Here is a 23,317-nt window from a genome sequence, read left to right on the forward strand (position 1 = left end):
AGCATCTCCACTGGATCCAGGTCTGGGCTCTGACTGGACCTCTCCAGAACCTGGATTTATTTTGATGTTTAGGGTCATTGTCCTGTTGCATCAGCAGCTTCTCCTGAGCTTCAGCAGGTGGACAGCCACCCTGACATTATCCTGGAATAAACTCGATGATGTGGAGCTGTCCAGGTCCAGAGGCAGCAGAGATCCAGATCATGGTGCTCCCTTCGCCCTGCCCCACCTTCTATAGACAGTTTGTGTGACTGTGGACTGACGAAGATCTGAACTCTTTGAGATGACTCTCTGACCCTTTCAGCTTCATGCTCATCAACTCTTCTTCATCCTCAGTCTCCGAGATCTTTTGTTGTGAGGCCTGGTTTGCATCAGCTGATGTTTTTGTGAATAACAACCTTAAGAGACATAAAGATAATCCTAAAGGTTTCGCTTCCTTTTTGTTCCCAGCAACAATCTGTGGTTGGTCAGTTTAAACTTAACAGCGTTGAACAAAGAACACAGTGTTAGTACCTGGTCTGACCAGAAAGTGGCAAACAAATAAAATTAATTTGTGTATCCTTGTGAAATAGGTGTTAATGGAGGCATGGTAATGTAGGAATGACTACAGGCGAGGTAGTGTGTGGGCTGCTGTGGAGGGTGAGGTACATGCTAACATGCTAAGTAGGCAGTAACATGTTGGTGCTAGCTAAGCCGCCTGGTTTGCTAACCACCAGAGACACTGCCTGATCACTGAACAGGATATAAGAGGAAATGTGTTTGTACCATGGATCCTGTCTTATATGAAATGGGCTCTCTGATTGGTTAATGGTAAAGTTTGAATGCATCTGAAACAAACTGACTTCACCTCAGTGTGTGAATCCACTGATGGAGGTAGTTTTATTGAAATTACATAACTTCTTACTCTTTTGAACAGACCCTAAGAATTTATACTTAGGTCTCCAGGTTATTCTCGGCATGCTGCCGGGTATGCTGGGACTTGTAGTGTAGCTGGCTTGAACCCTCCTAAGCTGGTTCTTCCTGATAAGGACTCTCAGATCTCTGAGCTCCTCACCCTCACATCAGGATGGAAAACCTTCTGAAACAGTATTTGGGACCTAGGACTTATTTAAGTCTCTGTTAAAACCCATTAGAAATAATAACCCTGAGTGTTTCCTCCTTCAGGTCCAGAGAGTCCTGCAGGATCACACCAAACAGGGAGAGGTGGTGCTGCTGGTCTACAGAGGAGGTACTACTCAACCTGAACCCTAACCCCTGACCCCTGACCCCTGACCCCCTTTCATTACTGAGTGTTACTGTTTGATTATCAGCCCGCCTCCATTATGAGTGCTGTTCCTGTCTTTGTGAATCATAACTGTCGCCTCTTCCTCACCCAGGTCCTGCCTCCTCTCCGGTCGTCACCCCCAACGTCTACAAGCCCCTCCCCTCCCCTCACAGCGGGGCCACCCCCACTTCCTCCCACCCCCCCACGTCAGCTGACTTGCCTTCCTCATCCACGGGTGCCTTGGTGGGGGGCGTTCCCCCGCTCAGCCAGGCTGGCTTGGCCCTTGAGAGTCCCCAGGAGGGCCATCCACTGGCCTCAGGGACCCACCAAGGTAAGTCCTGTCCTGCCTGGTGCTGTGTGCCGCTGAGCAAGGCAGGATCGAGTCTCCCTTGTCCCTCCTTCTATCAGTCTGATTCCTCTTTGTTTTCCAGGGGCCCCTCCTGCCCAGACACCTAACGGGCCTCCGCCCTCGGCCCTCATCCAGAGCACCAGCTTCCTGGATTCGGTTCCTGTAACTCTGACGTTAGAGCCACGTGATCTGCTGGGAGTAGAGGAGAGTGCCGGTGGCCCTCCTCCAAACAGAGGGGGAGGAGCCCTGGGAGCAATCGCCAAGGATGGGAGGGGAGGGGGGAAGGCAGTGGAGGTGGAGCTCAGGAGGCGGCCGGGTGAAGGCTTTGGATTCGTCATCGCCTCTCAGGAAGTGACCAATGGCGGTGAGTCCTAGAGAATCAGCCTGAGCCCTCGACTGTTGATGCAGAGTCACTGTTACACTAAAGGTTTTACAGGTGTATGTGACACACGTGTTTTTGTTAGAGCTCAAAGAGACACACACAGTTATAAAGTTGTTGGCAGGAAGTGGTATATATATATATATATATATACAGTATGTGTGTGTATATACAGTGTGTGTGTGTGTGTGTATGTGTGTGTGTATTTACAGTACATTCCTCAAGTATTCAGACTGGTCACATTTTGTTAAGTTGCGCTGATGACAGCTGTGGACAGAGGAACATATATGCAACATGTATGTACTGACATCTTGTTCTCGTGAGCATGTAATCTCAGGAGCGCCTGGGGGGAATTTCTTCTAACGTTGTACAAATGTTAACTTTACTGTATTGTGTAGTTGTACCAATAATCATTGGCAAATCCAGTGATCAGCTGAGTGATGGATCATTTTACCACTGTGAAACTCTTGAGTTTAGCAGCAGCAAGCTAACTTTTACCAACAACAACAATAACAGCAGCATCTGGAGGCAACAAGAACAGCTGCAGAATACTTAGAGGCGTCACTACTGTTGAATGGTAAAGAAATGGGCCGGATTTGTATAGTGCTTTTCTCGTCTTATATTGTTTGCTTTACAATACCAGCCACATTCACCCATCCACTCACATGTTCATACACACACTTGTATGCTGATGGAACAGCCATCAGAAGCAATTTCAGGTTCAGTATCTCACCCAAGGACACTTCTACATGTGGACTGGAGGAGCTGGGGGTCGAACCACCAGCCTTCTGATTAGTGGTTGACCCGCTCTGCCTCCTGAGCCACACAGTAATAAATCAGTTTAGCAGCTGTGGTGGAAGTTAACTCCTGTTTACTGCAGCAGTTAGCAGGAAGAACCTCTGAGCAGCAGTGATTGCTGCTGCGACTGTAACGCAAACAGGAGCAGCATTTAGCAGCAGTAATACACAGTGAGTGAGCAGTTAGCAGCTGCAGTAACAGTTTAGCCGTATAGCAGAATTAACCCTTTAGATTAGTGACACCACAATCTTTCCTCTGACACCACCCTCAGTTTTTATTTGAACTTTCACATCTCTGCTTTCTTCAATGTAGATCAGAGGTCATTAAAAGGCGGACTGCGGTCCAGATCTGGACCCAGACATCATCCAGTCCAGACTTGGACCTATTACCTATAGCTATCACTGAGAATTATTCAATTTTAAGAGAATGTTTCTACTTTAACTGTCGCAGCTTTCCAGCTCTGGTCACGGGACGCAGCTCAGCCAATCACTGGAAAGACGATGACAGAGAAATAAGTGTGGAAAATGGGATATAAGAAAGAAAGAGAGAAGGAGGAGTTACAGCTGCTCAGTTGTTAACATGCGTTGAGATTGTTCATTATAAAAATGGTTGAGACTGTTGGATCCCCCCCCCCAAACAAGTATGAGGACTCACCTGCTGCTGCAGCCCCCCAGGGGAGTTTCACTACACTGTATGAGTTGCATATAAATTAGTTCATACAAATTACGTAATTGTTCAGATTCGTTCAACCTTGACGTTTTGAAAAAGTTACAGCCGGACCGCAGGTGAGACTCTGAGGACTCCTGCAGGCTGGTAGGCCCCTCCCCCAGCAGCAAGCCCCTCCCCCGGCAGCCAGCCCGTTTAAAATCAGTGTATGTTCAGCTTTGATGAACAGGTCAGTGATCAGGATGTTTTCTGTTCAAACAGCAGCTGTAATGAATACTGCAGCCTCTGGGGGGCGCGGGCAGCACTCTGCTGGTGTGGGTCTGCAGCTGACTGCAGTGACTGTGTTCACATGATTACAGCAGCACCTGAGCTCCTGTTTGTTCAGTGATTCAGCCTCATTCAGCTGGAAGAACAGGGAGGTTCACAGCTCTGAGACAGAAACTATAACCCCCCCCCCCGTTACTCTTAGCTCCCGCCCACCACTATCTGCTCTCTTTTAGCCACACCCCCACTCCCAGCTGTCTCTCTCTCTCTCTCTCTCAACAGCTCAGACTCAGTCTCGCTCGTCCGCTACTAGAGGCACAACCTGCCTCACAGAAGACAGAGAGAGAGAGACAGAGAGAGAGACAAAGAGAGAGACAGGAGGAGAGGGAGAGAGACAGGAAGACAGAGAGCCAGAGAGAGACAGAGAGAGAGAGACAGGAGGACAGAGAGAGAGATAGAGAGAGACAGGAGGACAGAGACACAGTGAGAGAGAGACAGTGAGAGAAACAGTAGGACAGAGAGAGAAAGACAGGAGGACAGAGAGAGAGATAGAGAGAGACAGGAGGACAGAGAGGGAGACAGAGAGAGAGACAGGAGGACAGAGAGAGAGACAGTAGGACAGACAGGACGTGCAGTTGTTTGTGGTGTTTCAGTTCATCATGTTGGAGCGGCTGCAGTCAGCTCTGAAAACTGTCAAGGACTCCAAACGTAAGTCACTGAGTGTGTGTATGTGTGTGTGTGTGTGTGTGTGTGTGTAGACTTTGTGAAGTGTCTCCTGTCCATGTGAAGAGCGGTTGGTGTGTGTTCATGTGAGTTGAAGCTGCAGGATTGTCCGTGGATCAACTAAGTCCACAGTGAAGATTGTATTAATATATGAATAACGTGTTTGAAGGTGGAGGAGAGGCTCCACAGTCCAGATTATCTGGGGCTCCTGCAGCCTCAGTAAGTGATGCTGAGTCCAACATGTGGCTCATGGTTTGGTCAAAGTCTGCACTGGTTTCAATGGACACACGTTTTCACAGCTGGTTCTTGTTCTGTTTGTATCACTCACGAGGATGTTCAGACTCAAGTGATATCACCTAAGGTTACTTAACAGACTTCACACAGCTCCCTATAGAGACACGTAAGGCTAACACTAGTAACCAGTGGGCTGACAAACACTGTTTGATCATTTATGTACACATTTATTAATCATGATTCAAGGTTTTTCAAAGATCGTTAAAACAAAGAAAGCAGGCTCCTTAATTAATGAATGAGTTCATCTGACCATTTCCTTTAAAAAATAAAAACAAGGTCACGATATCACACATATACAAAACGTCCTGACTAACTATTTCTACACTGATTGACATTGTGTCAACAGAAACAGGTCAGAGTCATAAACTCTGCTCTGATTGGCTCGGAGACACAACAGACATCCCTGTACCCCACTGACCAGGAGGGTTTATGATGTCTGGCATTACATGTGGACCCTCTTATCTCCAGTATGTGAAGCCTCTAAATATATTCTCTTTCTCCCTCCTTTCCTATCTGTCTCCTCCTGTTTATTCCTCTGCCTCCTCCTTCCTCCCTTCTTCCCTTCTTTCCTCCTCCTCAGTCGTTATCAGCTCTCAGGAATGTCTGAAATATTTTCACCTCATTGAAACCAACTGCAATTATGTGTGTGCGTGTGTGTGCGTTGTGTGTGCGTTGTATGTGCGTGTGTGTGCAGTACCAGCTGGTTTCACTGTGACACTCAGTGTTTCTGGGCTCTCATACAGACCTACACAGCTGCTCTGTGTTCAAGAGTAAAGGAGTATTTCACCAAAAAACATGATATTTGAGTCACACTCAAACAAAATAAACTAATATGATCTTATTTAGTGATCAATTTAATTGTGACTGTTTCTCTGTGTGAATCCAGCTCTGGGTTTAAGACCTGAACTGTTTTAGTTTATATTAAGGTTGTCTGTTATAAAGTTTTGTTTGAATTCTTTTATACATATATTTTTCTTATCATCATAAAGCCTCATATTTAGACTCAAACCATCACTATGTTAGTGTCTCTGTTTCTCAACTCTTAGCTCATTGGTTCTGACTGAAGACGCAAATCTTCACCTCACAAATACAGTTTCATTTTTTAACTAGACAAGACCATGTGACACAACTTGGAACCGACCTACAAAGAGAAATCTGGAGCAACACTTTACTTAAACAGTTAAATAGTAAATAGTTTCTCTACAAACAGCCGTATTGAATCAGGAGTACATCAGGGGTCAGTGTTAGGGCCCTTAATGTTCCTCATTTACCTCAATGATCTAGAGTTTGTAATCTGACATCTAATATTTTAATTGCAGATGATACTATAATGTTGTCCAATCACAGAAACATTGAAGTAAATCCTATGTTTTGTGGCTCTACCTCGAAGCCCAACAAGAGGGAACAGTGACTTTGTCTGGGACTATTTTCAGCAGTGGATTAATCTTCATTTGGTGTTGTAGTGAGTTTATTGTTTTTAATCTGAGGCTTAGAGGAATCAGAAACATGAGGCTGTGATGGACACACAGTATTTGTTAGTGGAGACACTTGTGTTGGTTTGAGTCTGAAAAATATAATATATCATCAGCATGAGATTTAAAGTCAGAGTGTAAAGGACAAGCTGTTACTGATTAAAGCAGCTGAAGTTTTACTGATAAAACTAATCACTGAGCAAATATGTGTTTGGTCTCTAATGTTATTTACAGCTACTTTCTGACAAAGTCCAAAGGTTAAATCACATCTGTTTGACCGATTAATTAAACTAAATTCCATTCAAGAGGTCGAAATCTCAAAATTATAGCAGATTAAACGAAAATATTAAAATTATCTGCATGGATACAGAACCACTGGGGTGAAATGAGGAAATGCTAGATGGTTTTTCTGTAATTTTGCAGAACGGACTGAAGAAAAGAAAATGTTTTGTTTGTTTATTTGTGGGTTTTTCTTGTTTTTTCATGCCTCTAGACCACCAGCAGTCGAGGTCGGAGGCATTCTGTTTTCAGGTTGTGTCTTAGGAAAACCTCGAAGGAATTTATTCAAATTTGGTCCAAACATTCACTTGGACATTAATTATGACGAACAGGATAAAATATCCAAAAGGTCAAAGGTCAACTTCGCTGTGACATCATAATAATCTGTAAAAACACTTCTGGACATTATTGAACACTGTAGCTGTGTCCCAATTCAGGGGTCTCATCCTTCAGAGGCTGCATCTGAAGACAGACTGCGTCACAGCGGCGCAACTAGACTTTCGTATTTCAAAAGCTCCTTCAGTAGCGTCCTTCTTTCTGGAAAACGAAGGCTTCTACAGGTGGATCCTTCGTGGTCCAACCTATCCCATGATTCATTGCGCGCTGGTAATAACAATAATATGTTAGCAAACAATACTGACAGGACCACACCTTTGTAGACCACGTCCTCTGAGGGATGTGGCCCCTGAATTGGGACATAGCCTGTAACTCAGGAAGGAGAGATTGTGACCATATTTCCTGTAACTGGACTGGTTGTCCGAGGCATAGAGCCACTAGGCGGGAAATATACTTGATATATATAGGTATAAATATATACCTGTGACTGTTGAGATTTCATGTTTTGAAAGTCACTGAGATTCAGTTGAAAGACCACAGAGGCTTTCAGTCTGGGGAGTCCTGTGTAGGAAGGGTAGGGGTGTGAAGTTGCTGTTGGACAAACAGACTTCAGATCTATATCGTTGTTATTGTGAGAAGTTGTGTATGATTCTGAGTTGAACATGTGAGCGTGTGTGAGCTGTTGTGTAGACGTCATCAGAGATACTGTAAGAACTAACTGAGGATGAACCTCTCTCTTGTAAAACCTGGTTTATTGGATCTGAATAATTTTTGTTGCTTTGACTCAAACTAATATTGACACAGGACCAATGTGCTGTGGTGTCTCTTTGTTTACATCACTTCTCTTCTCCATCAGCTATCACTTCACATTTAGTCTCCTAATGAAGACGAGCTGATTGTTGTTGAGCCACTTTGTCTTTAACTCCCTTATCCTGCTGTTGGTACAGACTGTGTTCAAACCCACAGATAGTTTACTCACTCTAGTTAGTGTCACGATGAATTTTGATACTAGAAATAGAATATTTCTAAATATTCCTAAAATTAATTCATCTAAAATCTGAATTTATGTGCAAGATATTTGCCCAGAACCCAGCAGGTAGTTTCTGTAGCTTTTTGCAAACAAATTTGTGATAGAAAAAACTTTTTGAGTTTCCTCCAAAACACATTTAAATTTTCATTAAACACAGGGTTGTTGGTTCAGACCCAAACTCCTCGTGTCCTTGAGCAAGACACTGAACCTCAAATTGCTCCAGGTGAGGGTCAAACTTATTTTGGGAAAAAGCACCTGGAAGGTAAAGTTGATGTGATGATCTTCACTGGAATTTAAAATAAATGTGGATTGGAACGGTTACAGTCAGTTAGAGTAGATGTATTTTAAAGTGGTAAAATTCTGATTAATAATGTAGTTCACTCTCTCACACACTCTCACACACTCTCTCACACACACACACACACACACACACACACACACACACACACACAAAGTGTGTGAAGAATATTACATGTGGCAGATTCAGCACTCATTACACTGAATACACTGGGCTGTGTGTGTCACTGTTCTATTTTTGGGTTCCTGCAGCAGAGAGGAAACACACACACACACAAACATGTAAACTTGCAGTGAAATTCAGTGTAAAATAAGATATAAATTTGAATTTTCTGATGACATAAAGTGTCTGTATGTGTGTGTATATGTGTGTGTGTGTGTGTGTGTGTGTGTGTGTGTGTGTGTGTGTGTGTGTGTGTGTTATGTAACATTAAGCCTCAGTGACGTGACCCTGTATCTGCTGACTGATGGAACTGTCTGTTTGTGTCCAGATGTGCCGCCTCCAGCTGTGGTTTCATGTTAAAACAACAAACTGAACGTTCACATTTAAACCAAAGTCCCTTCACAATCTGTTCAAACAGTCCATTAGTTCTGTGAACCCTCCAGTCCTCAGGTGGATCCGGGACAGACCCAGCTCCAGCACAGGCTTAGCCTAGCTTAGCACAGTGACTGGAAGCAGGGGGAAACTGTTAGCCTAGCTCCATCAAAAGAAAAGAAATCCACCTTCCAGCAGCTCTAAGTCAGATGTATCCCGTTAGCTAACAGGCTAGTCAGCTAACTCCAGTCAGCAGTTAAGACCAAGAAGCTAATTAGACCTGAAGCTGATGAGTTGTGATTCTCGGTCACACATATCATGAATGCCTGACAGCTACGATATCACACATGTGAACACACTGGTGACTAAACACCTGCAAAGCTTCCATCAGTGACAGATCATTTTGTATCTGCACACTGTGTCCATCTGGCTGCTGTGAGGCTGCGGCTGCACATATGTAACACGACAACAGCTGATTCAAGGTATTTGTATGTTGTGTTTTAACCCTCGGATCATACGTTACACAACAATGTGATAATGTGTCTAACTGCTTCACTAACACTGAGGCAGACATATGTTGACAATACTACTGTGTGTGTGTGTGTGTGTGTGTGTGTGTGTGTGTGTCTGACAAACTGGAGCGCAGGTGAGTCTGAGCTTATTGTACTGTGAAATTGGACAGAATTCACTAGGACACGGACACACACACACACACACACACACACACACACACACACACACACACACACACACACACACACACACATACACAGGGTAAACAGGGCTTCAGTGGAGCTGCTGGATGTAAAATGTAGGTAAATGACCTTTATCTCACCTGAACATTCAGGTGAGATAAAGGTCATTTACTTGCCCAGTGTGTTTTCACTGCAGCTTCAGTGTCATTAAAAAGAAAACCAAACATCCACAGCTTCTTAAAATCCAGCTGATTCCGCTCTGAGACAACATAACGCCATATTTCCCACCGTATGCGATATTTTTCAAAATATCATTAAATCTTTGCGTTGCTTGCTGTACAATTTACCGTAACATGTGGCAAATAAAACTCTGATGCTGTTTAGTGGAAGCATCGCTTATACCTTAAACATGATTTTAAAAAAAAATGATGATGATGATGATGATGATGGCAGAGGAGGGAAATAGTTTGAGGAGCCATGAAGCTGAATTTACCTCAACAGGTTAATATTTTATTGGTTTTCCATCTGCAGCAGATCTGGAGGCAGAGACTTTGTGGTTGTGTCTTAGACAGTGAACGCATCACTGACAGGAAGTGCTAAGCTGTTTAAGCTGAGGTGTGTTAAACATGGTTCAGGGTCATGTTATCATGTATTTCTGTCTCTTTAAAACCAGCTCTGGTTCAGTTAACAGACTTTCAGTTTATGTCTCTTTTCTAAAAGCAGCAGCTGAATCTCTACATCACCAGGAAACAGTTGGTGTTAATCAGTGATGATCTTTAGACGAGCTTCTTGGTGGATCTTTGAACTGATGCTCAGAGCCAGGCTTATGTCTCTTTGTTGTGGTTTTGTGTCTCTAACAGGAGCCTCTGTGACAGTCACTGTGTTTATTAAAGTGACGTCATACACATCACAGAAGAAATGTGTCACAGTGATCTCCATCATTCTGCTGCTGAGGTCTTCATCCTCTTCAGTCTGCTCTGAAGGTTCAGAGATTCAGGTTTTACAGAACTGTGACACAGGTCCGTTCAGACACGAGATCCACATGGTTTATGATATTTTCTGTGATGGTGTTTTCAGAGGCTCAGGGACAGTTTCAGTGTTTCCTCTCCAGCTGTCAGGATGAATACATCACACTCTCCTCCTGCTGTTTCCTTCATTTCTCTGCAGCTTCACGTTTCCTCCTCGTCTCTGAACATGTTGAACTCAGCACTTTCTTATCAGCTCACACGCTAACATTTCCCTCCCTGCACCATATGTGTGTTTCTGTGTGTGTGTGTTTCTCTCTCTCTCTCTCTGTGTTTGTGTGTGTTTCTGTGTGTGTGTTTCTCTTTCTCTTTCTCTCTCTCTCTCTCTCTCTCTCTCTCTCTCTCTGTGTTCAGTTTAAACAGTGTTAAACACACAAACTTTGACTCTTTGATACTTTAAAGGTCCTTTAAAGCGAACATGTTTTTTCCTGGTTCAGTCTGTTCTCTGGATCCTGTTGACCTGAATCCTGCTGAGTCCAGTTCACTTCATTTGTTCAGACCTGCACAGACTCTTTATGAAGACCAAGACAAATAAACAGTTGCAGGTGGATCCAGACAGCCTGAGGTCTCACCTCTTTTCTATGAAACTCAAACAGTAAAAACCTAAAACGTGCTGCAGGGAGATGATCCAACTGATAATCAGAGATAATCCATCATAGCTTCCTCACAAACATTTAACACTGGTTTTAGTTAAGTTAGTTAAAAAGTGTAGAGATGAATCGTCACATTCAGCTGTTGTTGAAGTTCAGGTGCAGCAACCAACAGCAGCAGCTGAGAGTTCAGCTACGTCTTTGTACATTGCAGTCTTGAGTTTCTTTGTAGCTGTTTTATCTCTTTGCGGTTGGTTTTGCATCTCTCTCAGTAAGTCTCAGGTTCTGCCTGGTTCGTGGTTACAGGGTCTGTTGGTCATGTGACCTCTGACCTCAGAGCAGGAACAGTGTCTTTGTTCTCAGTGATTAGTCTCTGAGCCAGAAAATCTTTCTGAGAATTTCCCTCCCTCCTCTCCCTTGAGGTTTGGATCAGGAGGTGTTTTTGTGTGTGTGTGTGTGTGTGTGTGTGTGTGTGTGTGTGTGTGTGTGTGTGTCTGTGTGTGTGTGTGTGTTGAACTTGGCGGTCTGTGTTGTAAAAACCAACTCCCACAAATGTTATTTTTCTCCCCATTCAGTCCTGAAGAATGAGTTCAGAGTTAAACTGGGTCCAAACTGAGTCTTGAGACACCATCACACTGATCCTAGACTGTCCTCCAGAACCACAGACAGAACCAGGACACAATGATTCATATGACAGCTGTCTGACCTGATGCCTCTATGGTTATAGTTTAGTTAAGTTTAGACACAAGATACAACAATGTCCTGGTTAGTGAGAGATCCTGGTCTGGATCAACATAAAGAGCAACTTAACTCTATAATATACAAAATACAACAATCTATAATAATCTATGTGCAGTCACTCACAACATTCATTTGGATCAAGGATGAACTGATTCGATTTTGGTGGTCAAAGTTCAAAGGTCAAGGTCACTGTGACCTCACAAACACACATTTTTGGTAACTCACAAATTCATTCACTAATTATGACACAATTTAATTCAAATGTCTATAAGGATAAAATGAAGTGATGACATTTTATATCCAAAAGGTCTGAGGTCAACTTCACTGTGACATTATAATGTTTCCTGCAACTCGGCTGGTTGCTGGAGGAAACAACTAGGAGGAGGTGATTCTACTTTAATGTCTGAAGTGTTTAAACTCAAACAGGATGTTAAACAACCTTCCAGACTGACAGAAGTTTTTTTTTTTTTTTTTTTTTTTTACTGTGAAGCGCCTCAAACTTTAGGTGATGCACAGTTATTTTTACACTTGATGAAACACAGTGAGTGAAAAATCCCTCCCAACATGTTTGAACTGACAGTGTCCTGATGTTGTCACACAAATAATCTGAGAACAAGAAGAGCCTCAGACTAGTGTCAGACAACACACAGAGAAAACTTCAGAGGAAAATGTTCAAATTTATAGTAAATGATCCAGATCTGCACCTAGATCTAACAGGTATTACCCTGGTCCTGGTCCACGAGCCTGCAGAGATCGGTTCAGAACTTTTTAAAAAGGTTCATTGTCTGGTCATGTGACCTCAGCACCTGTCTCTCATTCTGTATCAAGCTTCAGGGTTTAAAGGAACTTTGATTGTGGAGGTTGTGATTGGTTTTCAGTCAGTCACACACTCTGTTGATGAGGATGATGATGTCACTGCTTCCTCCCTGACGACAGCAGGACCAGTACCGTTCACTGTCAGGTGAAGGCTGTTAACAGATCGAGGATCCTCTCTCTCCTCAGTGTCTGTGGTTTCTCTGACTCTGTGGCTGAGTCCCCTCCGTCATGTGCTGCAGCAGCTGTTAGTTCATCCAGGCACACCAAGTGGATTCAATTATTCAACTCAGACACATGTATTATTACACAACTGGCAGAGGAGGAGGAAGGATAAAAGTCTTCATCACCAGAAAACCTCTGCTCTGACTTTCATATTTTTTATCCCTGTGATGATAACGACGACATTGGACCACATCTGGTTACAGGTGTGATTCAGTTTGATTGGCTGATGTCTGACCATGTGACCCCCTTTCCCCCTCCTCTCTCTGCAGCCCCCTCCCTGATGTCTCACCGGTTCGTGACGGTGCGGCGCGGCAGCCCGGCGGCTCGAAGCGGGCAGATTCAGCCCGGAGACCAGCTGGAGGCAGTGGAGGCTCGGCCGGTCGGAGGTCTGCAGCACCGAGACCTGGCCCAGATCCTGAGGAGGGCCGGGAACACCCTGAGACTGAGCATCACACCCAGACACCGTACGGCACACACACACACACACACACACACACACACACACACACACGTCCCTGAACCAGCCCCTTCAGTTGTGGAGCATCATGACTTTTGACAACTACACCTGAAAACTACTGATCAATAACAATGATGAACTATTTTGATGAATGATATGATAAACTGAATCTCATGGCTTTTAAAAACATGACATAACTTTCCTTCCATCTTTATCTCAGATCAAATACAAACATGAGACGAGAAATGAGTCTGATGTTATTTCCAAGTATAAAACACGAGTTTGTACATTTACTCCTCTCCTCTCTCCTTGCCTCCTCTCTCCTTGTCTCCTCTCCACCTCAGACTCCTCCGGTCTGTCAGAAGGAGCAGACCTGGACATTGATGGCCGACTGATGAAAGGATCCAGAGGGAGGTCAAAGGTCACTCTCACATTTATTTTATTATTTAATTAATAACCTCCAGTCTTACAGTACTATAGTACCAGTACACAGTACAGTAGTAGTATCTGTAGTATCTGTAGTACCAGTACTAGTCTTGTCCTCTGTCTTTGTCCTTCAGGATGAGTCCAGGTTCTACAGTGTGGATCTGGAGCGAGGTCCTACAGGTTTCGGTTTCTCTCTGAGGGGGGGCAGTGAGTACAACATGGGACTGTATGTACTGGGACTGATGGAGGGGGGGCCGGCCCAACGCAGCAACAAGATACAGGTACATGTACACACGTACACACACACGTACACACACACACACACACACACACACACACACACACACACACACACACACACACGTCTCCTCTGTCTGAATCTTCCTTCAGATCCTTTTCTTCTGTCGAGGGCTTTTACTGTGAAGGAGCTGCAGAAGTCTTGCTGATGTTCCTCAGCAGCACTTCGATCTGTTTCCAATATTTCTTCACCACAGGTTTCTATATTTTTATTCTGACTGTATTTGTGGGGGTGTGGCCTTTCAGTCTTCTCCATGTCCCAGCTTTATGTTTGTCTGCTCACACGTCTCTTCATAAAACGTGTGACCAGAGGGTCGGTACAGAGACTGACTGGAAAAACATTTGTGGATTATATTTTAACCTCTGGTAGAGACCAGTAGGGACCCGTTGAGACCAGTAGGGACCCGTTGAGACCAGTAGGGACCTGATAGCAGGACTCAGACCTCCTTTATGATTTAATATCATCTGAAGTATTTATGAGTCTCAGGTTCTCGGATTCCGTCTTTGAGATTCTGACGATCAAACATTCAACATCCCAGCTGGTTACACCACTCTGCTCTCTGAGCCTTAAATATTTCACCACTGACAGAGTGAAGTGATGTGTCATTAATACCTGAGGGTGCAGGAAGGAGATGAGGAACATTTCATCATGATTCAGTCCACAGATGTTTTAACCACAGATAAAATGACACCTCCAGGCCACCGTACTCCATCAAATACAGACAGGACTCAAATAAGAACCAGGAGGCAGCACCAGCACATTAGAAGTGACAGCTTGGAGTTGTTGTTTGTGGTGTTAAATGAAGGCTTACCTGTGTCGTCAGGTGTCTGATCAGCTGGTGGAGATCAATGGAGACAGCACAACAGGAATGACTCACAGTCAGGCTGTGGAGCAGATCAGAAGAGGAGGACATCGAATCCACCTCGTCCTCAAGAAGGGGAACGGATACGTACCCGACTATGGTGAGACCACACACACATCAGCTGACAGATGTCGATCAGGAGTGTGTCAGACTTCCTGCTGCTGCTCAGCTTCACCTTTAACCTCCTTCACCACAACAGTGATCTCTACTTTACTCACAACAGCACAGAACTAGTCTGAGTTTAAAGGACAGGCTCACGTCTTACAACAAGACAAATGATCCTGCTGTGATCTCTAACGACGATAACACGACGATGAGGTTTTACAGTGTAAATAAGTAAGAAGTAAACTCTCATTATCCTGGCAAACGAGTTTGATTTATTGACAGAATTTAAATTTTTACTTAAGACACTGCTAATTTAAGTTTCTAAGACTTTAAATGACAGTTTTTTACAGTCCACTGATGAAGAATCACTTCCTGTGTCTGATGAACTCATGAATCAGCAAAATAAAAGATTTTAAGAATTTAAAAGAAAATCTTCAGATGAGAAATGAGGATGATGATGATTCAGGACTATATAAACCTCTATTCTTCTTCTAGTTTCTTTGGTCTCTGCTCTCACTGTCTGACTTTCTGTTTTGACTTTCTGTTTTGACTTCCTCCTTCCTTCCTCCTGTACTTCCTGCTGCCTTCATCCTCCTCCTCCTCCTCCTCCTCCTCAGTGGAGCTGTCCAGCCTGTCTCTCTGTATGACCAACTCTAAACAGGGTGAACCCTGTTTCTACGTGATCGGACGCACTGAAAACTCGCGGTTGGTAAATCTCTGCTCTTCTTTTGTTTCCTTCACTCTCACTCTCATCCATCTTCATCCTTTTATTTTCATCCCTTCACCTTCATCCTTTCATCAGGTACTTTTAGCTGCACTCCACAGCACATTAGTTACATGCAGCATTATATAATAACATGTAACAAGTAGTTACATGTTCATATCATTAGTAATATATATAATAATATAATTAGTTATTAGAAGTATGAAGATAATAAAACATAATTCTGGTTCGTACTGGTTTCCATCACTCTCTCATTCATTGACCAGTCTGACAGTGACATTCAATTTTAACGTGGTGAAGCTGCAGACAGGACGTCCTGTGTCTATGACCCAGCTGGTCTCAGTCGCTCTGAACAGAGTCTCATTATCAGACTCAGATTAGAGTCTGTTGAAAACAGATCAAACCACAGAGAACAGTTCAGCATTGTTCTCTCCAGAGAGGCCTGGAGGGGCCTGAAGGGGCCTGGAGGGGGCCTGGAGGGGCCTGGAGGGGCCTGGAGGGGCCTGGGGAGGCCTGGAGGGGCCTGGAGGGGCCTGGGGAGGACTGGAGAGGCCTGGGGAGTCTCTGTCCACACACAGAGTCTGAGAGCAGGACGGGGATCAACCCTGCAGCCCCATCTGACTCCACAAAGCACAAAATCAATATTAATCTGCCTCACAGTGAGCGCTGGCCTCAGGGTCCAGTGTTTAAAATTAAATGATCTCAGTGGAACATGTATTGTGAAAGTCTCCCTCAGACTGACAGAGGAGGAAGCTCAGGGAATCTGCTGAGAGCTGAACTCATGCAGGTTTTCTCACAGCACCACCTGGTGGACGTTAGAGGAACTGTTCTTTAATACTCTTTATTTCTGTTTGTCTCAGGCCCTGAGGAAGGAGCCCTCTCCCCCTCCCCCTCTTCACACACAGAGGAGCAAGATGTGGATACGATTACCATGACAACTGCCTCCCTCAGCCAGCAGAAGAGAGGAGGAGGTGGTACAGGAGGAGGAGAAGGAGGAGGAGAGAGGAGGAGGAGGAGAGAGGGAGAAACCAAACGAAGAACAGGAGGAGGAAGAGGAGGAGGAGGGTTAGGGCCTCCTGATCTGGACCTGGACCTTGTGGAGGAGGAGGCACGGGAGGAGGAGAGGAAAAGGGAAGAGGAGGAGGAGGAGAGGAGGAGGGAAGAGGGGGAGGAGGAGAGGAGGAGGGAAGAGGAGAGAAAGCGGCAAGAGGAAGAGGCAAAGAATGAGAGTAGAAGGAGGGAGGAAGAAGAGGAGAGGAGGAGGAGGAGAAGTCAGACTGTCAGACACAAGAAGCGGGATGATCAGAGGGAGCAGGGGAGGAAGAGCCGGAGCTTACCCAGGAACGGTGCTCAATCCTGGGACACGTCGCTGCCAGAGGAAGGGGTGGAGGAGTTCGGAGCGAGGGAGAGGAGGAGAAGTGAGACGAAGAGCAGGAGGAAGGAGAAAGAGGCCACCAGAAAGGAGGAGGAGGAGAGAGAGGACAGAGACGACAGCGCCACCAGCCACGCAAAGCATTCTGGGAGCACCGGTGCAGCTCAGAGAGCAGTGTTTTCCTTCCTCATGCCGATGGACGATGATGACGACGAACGCCAGCACCAGTCCGACAGCGAATCAGCAACCAGTTACTCAGAAGTCAGCCTATCAGCTGCCAGCATTGCCACGACGGGGTGGAGGGAGGAGTCTTTCTGGAGGAGAGGCGAGTCACCAGGGCGACAGGGGAACACCCCGGGCCCCTGGCTGAAGCCCAGCCCGCAGAGACTGACACAGGTTCTGATTGGCAGTCGGCTCGGTGGGCGGGAACTAGCAGCCGGGCTCTCTCTCTGATTGGCCAGCAGTGAGGACGATCTCTTTTTTCACGGAATTCTTTTTTCTTTTCTTTTTTTAATTGGCTACTTATAAGGGCTTTCTTTGATTGGCCTGCTGAGAGATAAAACCCCGCCTCTTCCTGCATCTTATTGGATGATAACAGGCAATTCTATTTCTGATTGAAAGATGAGACGCAAGAAGACAAGGACTTTTTTCTGATTGGCCAGGTGGGTTTTGTGGCCTCTGATTGGCCAGTGACATAACAGCTGCACACAGAGCCGCCAGTTTTACTGTCATTATACCCATCATCCCTCAGTGCGTCCTAAGACCTGTATCATGAGGTCAGTTCTCAGCTCTCTTTGGGATGAACTCAGACTGTGGTGTCATGAAGCTGGTGCAGTTTTAACTGGGGTAGAGCAGCATGGTAACTGGAGTAGATCACCATGGTAACTGGAGTAGATCACCATGGTAACCGTGGTACATCAAATAGTAACTGGAGTAGATGAAATGCGGCCTGTCTCCAGACCAGATTAACTTGAGCAATCAGATCACTGGAGAAAGCTGAGTCATCATTCCTATTGGACAATGACAAAAGTACAAAGTTTTTAATAAAGTGATGTGTCATAGAGAACAACAGATATTTTTATAGGTCAGTGGAATCTCTTTGAATCCCAAGATAATTATGTGAGATGAAAGAATAATTTTTCAGCTGTGAAGAAGACCTCGCCTCTTCATCAGCTTCATGACACCACTCATTATCAGGATCACTGAGTCCAGCCTCGGTGAGGTCTGGAGACCCAAACAGAGCCAGACTGAGCTGATACAGGATCCTGGTCTACGTCACCTTCATCATCCTCATCTGCATCTTTCTAACTTTAAATCGTATGCAAACAACATGTGGACCTTCACCAGGATGAAGGCTCTGTTTGTGATTCTCTCTCTCTGTGTAATCTGAGCATGTGAATATCACTGGAATGATTTTTTATTTTTATAAAGCTGAACATGTAAAGGCTCAATGACACTATTATTATTATTATTACTACTATTATTACTATTATTAGAGATTAAATAGGACCAGAGATGATCTGATTTGCCTGCTTGCTTGTAAAAAAGAAAAAAGAAAAACTTGATGTAACAGAGCCATACACACACAGACACACACACACACACACGTCAGGTCCAGCTGTGGTCCTGTTGGCTTTCAATAAACATAAACATTGCCATGGAAACACAGTCATCAGGATGGATGACCCGTTTCTATAGCAACAGCCACGGTGGAGCAGGACCTTGTGGCCAACATGGCAGATGACCTGCAGCTCTGGATCATAACAAGTGCCTCATTTTATTTTCAGCCTTCGTCCTGCAAACTGAGACAGAGGCTGCAGAGACGCCACCACACACCACCACCTGTCTGTCCCCCACCTGTCCCCCACCCCACCCCACCCCACCCCTCCATGTCCCCTCTGAGCTGAGCCCAGTTTGTGCCTCATTGTTTTTCTCTGAGTTGAAGATCAGTTCTCGTCTCAGAGTCAGAGACGAAACAAACAGCATCAATAAAACCAAAACAAGCCTCATGTCGTCTGGACATGTCTCCATCTCGTCTCTGTTGTGTTTCACATTAAGGCTGAAACTAACGACTCTAATCACCCATGAATCTGCCAATTATTCTCTCAACTGATTTATTTTTTAATGAAGCAAATCTTTACTTATAAAACAGCTAACGATTATTTTCATTATGGATTCATCTGTAGATTGTCTGAGCAGAGATGAATTAGTCAATTAACTGATTCATTGATTGACAGTAAATTAATCAGCAGCTATTTTGATAATTGATTCAGTCATTTTAGTCATTTTTAAAAGCAGAAATTCTCTTGTTGCTTCTGAACAGTGAGGATCTGATGTTTTGCAGTAGATTTTGTCTGTTGACAAACAAGATGAAACTTCAGTTGTTTTTCTCAGTTTTCTACATTTTAATAGATTAATCAAGCAAATATTCAGCAGATTAATCAATAATAAAAGTAATCAATAGTTATAGCGTCATATTTGAGACGCGTGAGTTGAGGATTAGTCGTAAACCTCGGTGAAATGAACCTCATGTCGTCTGGACGGGTTTCAGATGAGTCTGTTCTTCAGCAGGTGACAGGTGTGCTGACAGACACTTTATGACTGAACATCATCTCATCTGTTTCCTGAGCAGCGGTGGGACCTGGACCCAGATCTGGACCTGCTTCCATTAAGAGAAGGAAAACTGATAATTTCTTCTTCTGCTGCTTCAGAAACGTCAGAGACACAATAACAAAGAAGAAGGAGTTTCCTGTTTGTACTAATGAAATGCATCGTTAAACATGAACTTCATGTTCATTAATAAATTTATACTCTTTCACTGTGAATTTCAGCCTCCAGAGATTTAACACACCTGATGCATGAAAAACTGACTCCAGACCAGCGTCACACAGTGAAACACTCTGATGTGTTCAGTGTGTTTGAAGTCGACACAGGTTTATGCAACATTTATAAACTAAATAATTGGTCAATAATTGAGATAATTGTCGGTAATTAATTCATTTTTATTTATACGCAGAACAAACAGGTTTTAGTCTGTTTAGATGTTCAGACTTTTCTCCATCAGGAGGCGTCTGATTGGTCCAGATTCATCCTACAGCATGACGAGTCCAAACATAAAGAACTATCTCCAGAGACCAGGAGAACCAGGAGTCCTGCAACAGATGGTCTGGCCCCCACAGAGTCCTGATCTCAGCATCATGGAGTCAGTCTGGATCACATGAAGAGACAGAGACCCTGAGACACAAGATGCTGGAACAACTGTGAGCAGGTGTACGCGGAGAACTGGAGCTAGTTTAAAGGCAAAGGGGGGATCACAGCAATTCCTGGTCTGATTCAGGTTTTTACTTTTTACTGCACTCTGGATGAAGTTCACCCAGAAATAAAAACTATAAATCATAATTCGTATTCATCGGATTTTTTAAGATATCGATATTAGTATTGATCTCAGAAATGCAGCATCTGTTTTCACTTATTTAGACTCGTCCCCCCTCAGAACCAGCTCTCATGTGGTATTTGTAAAAAGGCTTCAGCTGTCAATAATAATCAGCTGATAATATATCAGCTACTGATATATGACATCACAGCTTGGTAACAGTCATGTGAAAGGTTCCTCGATACAGATGCTACTAGACCAGGTAAAAGGTAACATGACTGAATGACAACAGTTTAGGTCTGTCAGCCAATGACGCGGAAGCATCAGTAACCACTGTTGTGATTCTGAGTGACTCATCATCATCATTATCATCATTATCATCCTCATCATCATCATCCTTATCTTCATCATCATCATTGTGGGAAACCTGCAGGCAGCAGCCCCTTATGTTTATCGAGTGCTGGCATCAGCTGTTAATGATGTCATTAATTAATGTTATTTCTAACGTGATGAACAAAGAACATGATACTTGTTTGTTTGTGCGTCTGTACCAAAGATTGTTTATGAGTTAAAAGAAGCATCACTCCGTAACACCACCATACGGTCAGAGCAGAGTTTCTGTAGTTCAGCGACTCAACAGAGTGAGACATCAGGAGTCACACACACAATAAAAATCCTCATGCAAAAAACACATGATGAATTCATGTGTACAGAATAGTTTTTAATCACATGGTTTGTAACACACACACACACACACACACACACACACACACACACACTGTTGTCATGTCTTCACCTCCTCTCTGTGTCTGCCTACATTTCACACACCCACAGCTGTTAAACTACAACTCCCACAAACCCCTGTGCTGCCCTTTAGCCCCACCCCTCAGCCTGCTCTCTCTTAGGGCATTGGACTTTGACTTCTATGCATTTTCTCAGACTCTGCTTGTGATCGATCCTCCGATCGGTTCTGATCAGCAGCTGATCAGAGGATCATGGATCCTGGACTCTGATTCTAATGAGGGTCTGATAAATCAGGTTCTGGTCCAAAGAGGCCCAGGAAGCACTGACGTCTGAACAGGATTTAACTCTGTTATCACTGGATCATGGAGGACCAACTCCAGGAGCCGGCTGACTGAAGCAGTCTGATGGGGTCTGATTCTCTGGCTCCAGTCTGAGCTGGACCAGAGTCTGTTCACCTCCCTGTAACCAACAAGTTAACGTTAATGTGGAGACACGTTTATTCACATGTGTGTTCGGCACAGAGCTGGAGTCAAGATGTGGTCTGACCGGAAGCAGGGGGGAAACCAGGGGCCAGATTCAACTCCTGGAACCTGGGGCTTCTGGGGTCTCGGGCCCAGCATCTCTAAATCTCACAGACTAACACGTCATATCTTGCTTGTTTTTATTAAATACAAAGAGAAATATAAAGTTACAGGTTCTTGTTTGAAGGAGAGTTTGTGCAGGAACTATTTCTTGGGCTAGCTGTTTCCCCCTGCGTCCAGTCTTTATGCTAGGCTAAGCTAAGCTAACCACGCCCTGACTCCAGCTCTGTGCTGAACATACACATCAGACTGGTATCTGAACATCTTGCTCTCTGCAAGAAAGAGAATAAAAATATTTCCCAAAATGTTGGCTTCTGCTAGCTGTGAGTCTGTCACTTGGGTATGTCACAGTTAAAAACCTCTGCACTTTATTACCGTAAACTACAGCAGGTTATTAAAAATAATAGTTCACTATGAAGAAAAACAGCAGGTCTGTTCAACAACAGGAAGTTTTATTCTGAAAAACTGCTGCAGTTAGTGATGGACTGAGAGCAGATCTGTCTCCTGTGACAGAACGTCCCATCTTTGGTTAAACCAGTTTTACCGCCGCTGAGCTGTTTATGTTTATTTTAAATGGGGAATTTTCAGGTTTAAGTTCATTTGCTCTTCATTTAAACTGTAAAAAAACTACAGTTGAAATAAAATCGAGTTTGTTCAGGATGATAGGATAAAACTGTCAGACACCAAACAACAACACAGAGGAAAAAAGGAGTTGAGTGAAATAATACTCTACAACAAAATAAGATTTCACCATTTGAAACAGTATAAAGATGGAAAATCAACATGTGGCAGACAGCGTTGATGTTGTGGGCCACTACACATAAATCCGTGTGTGGGAAACACTGATGTTATGATCAATCATCTGATGATGTCACATACCCATCCTCTTTACCAGATCCTGAACATGACTAAAACCAGAAGAAGTTGAGTTTTCATTTAAGACGTTTGGGGATGTTGGTGTCAACACAAAATAATATAAAAGTAACTGAGGTTTTATAAAAGTCAGTGAACGTCTCACGGGCCCCAAAATGTCCAGAAACTTGTGTGTACAGCAACACGTAACCGATACACATGACACACATACACATGATCACTACATTGTCAGCCCATTCACACAATGATTACAGACCTCTGTCTGCAACAACGTCACGCCCACAGGTGTCAGGTGTCAGGTGCGTTGTTACTCACCTGTCTGAGCGTCAGTCCCTCCCTCACAGTCTCACTCAGTCTTTAAAGTCCCGCGCTGCCTCGCGCTTCTTCAACACAGTTGAATCCCTCTGATGTAGTGACGCCCCTCAGTTTCAAGTGACACCGCGCTCACCTGTCTGCAGATTCAATCACCACCACCACCGACATTTTAACTATACCCAGAATGCATCTGTAACCCCGCGCAGATACATCGTGGATGCGCTCGAGTTGTCTCACAGAGCGTGCCGTCCGGGCGGTGATTAAATCAGCCAGTTGTTCAGGTGTTTACTGACGTGAAGTTTTCAGGTATTTTATACTTTAACCTCATGTCAGAGGGAAATCAATCAATACATTTGACAGCTGCTGTTTCTGAAGGTTAACAAGACAAGAAAACCATTAGTTAGTTCACACAAAA

The 23,317-nt window shown here is 44.2% G+C and overlaps 1 protein-coding gene across 5 annotated transcripts in view; it reads left to right on the plus strand.

Annotated features, from left to right (window-relative positions):
- Window positions 1-20,415, plus strand: part of magixa (MAGI family member, X-linked a) — a 40,077-nt gene extending 19,662 nt beyond the window's left edge. For 4 of the 5 annotated variants that reach the window (XM_087179217.1, XM_087179216.1, XM_087179219.1 and 1 more), the window contains 8 exons: window positions 1,162-1,225; window positions 1,374-1,592; window positions 1,693-1,974; window positions 13,042-13,236; window positions 13,574-13,650; window positions 13,790-13,936; window positions 14,777-14,915; window positions 16,505-20,415. In XM_087179217.1, the coding sequence (XP_087035343.1) occupies window positions 1,162-1,225; window positions 1,374-1,592; window positions 1,693-1,974; window positions 13,042-13,236; window positions 13,574-13,650; window positions 13,790-13,936; window positions 14,777-14,915; window positions 16,505-17,469 (2,088 nt within the window). In that variant the 3' untranslated portion in view covers window positions 17,470-20,415. Of the gene's footprint in view, window positions 1-1,161; window positions 1,226-1,373; window positions 1,593-1,692; window positions 1,975-13,041; window positions 13,237-13,573; window positions 13,651-13,789; window positions 13,937-14,776; window positions 14,916-15,537; window positions 15,789-16,504 lie in introns of those variants that run through there. The other variant, XM_087179220.1, reaches the window with a different exon arrangement.
- Window positions 20,416-23,317: the final 2,902 nt, after the last annotated feature.

Source organism: Seriola lalandi, unplaced genomic scaffold, assembly GCF_002814215.2.
Source record: "Seriola lalandi dorsalis isolate HSWRI2012SDOR001 ecotype SW California unplaced genomic scaffold, Sedor1 jcf7180002054798, whole genome shotgun sequence".
Lineage (NCBI taxonomy): Eukaryota > Metazoa > Chordata > Actinopteri > Carangiformes > Carangidae > Seriola > Seriola lalandi.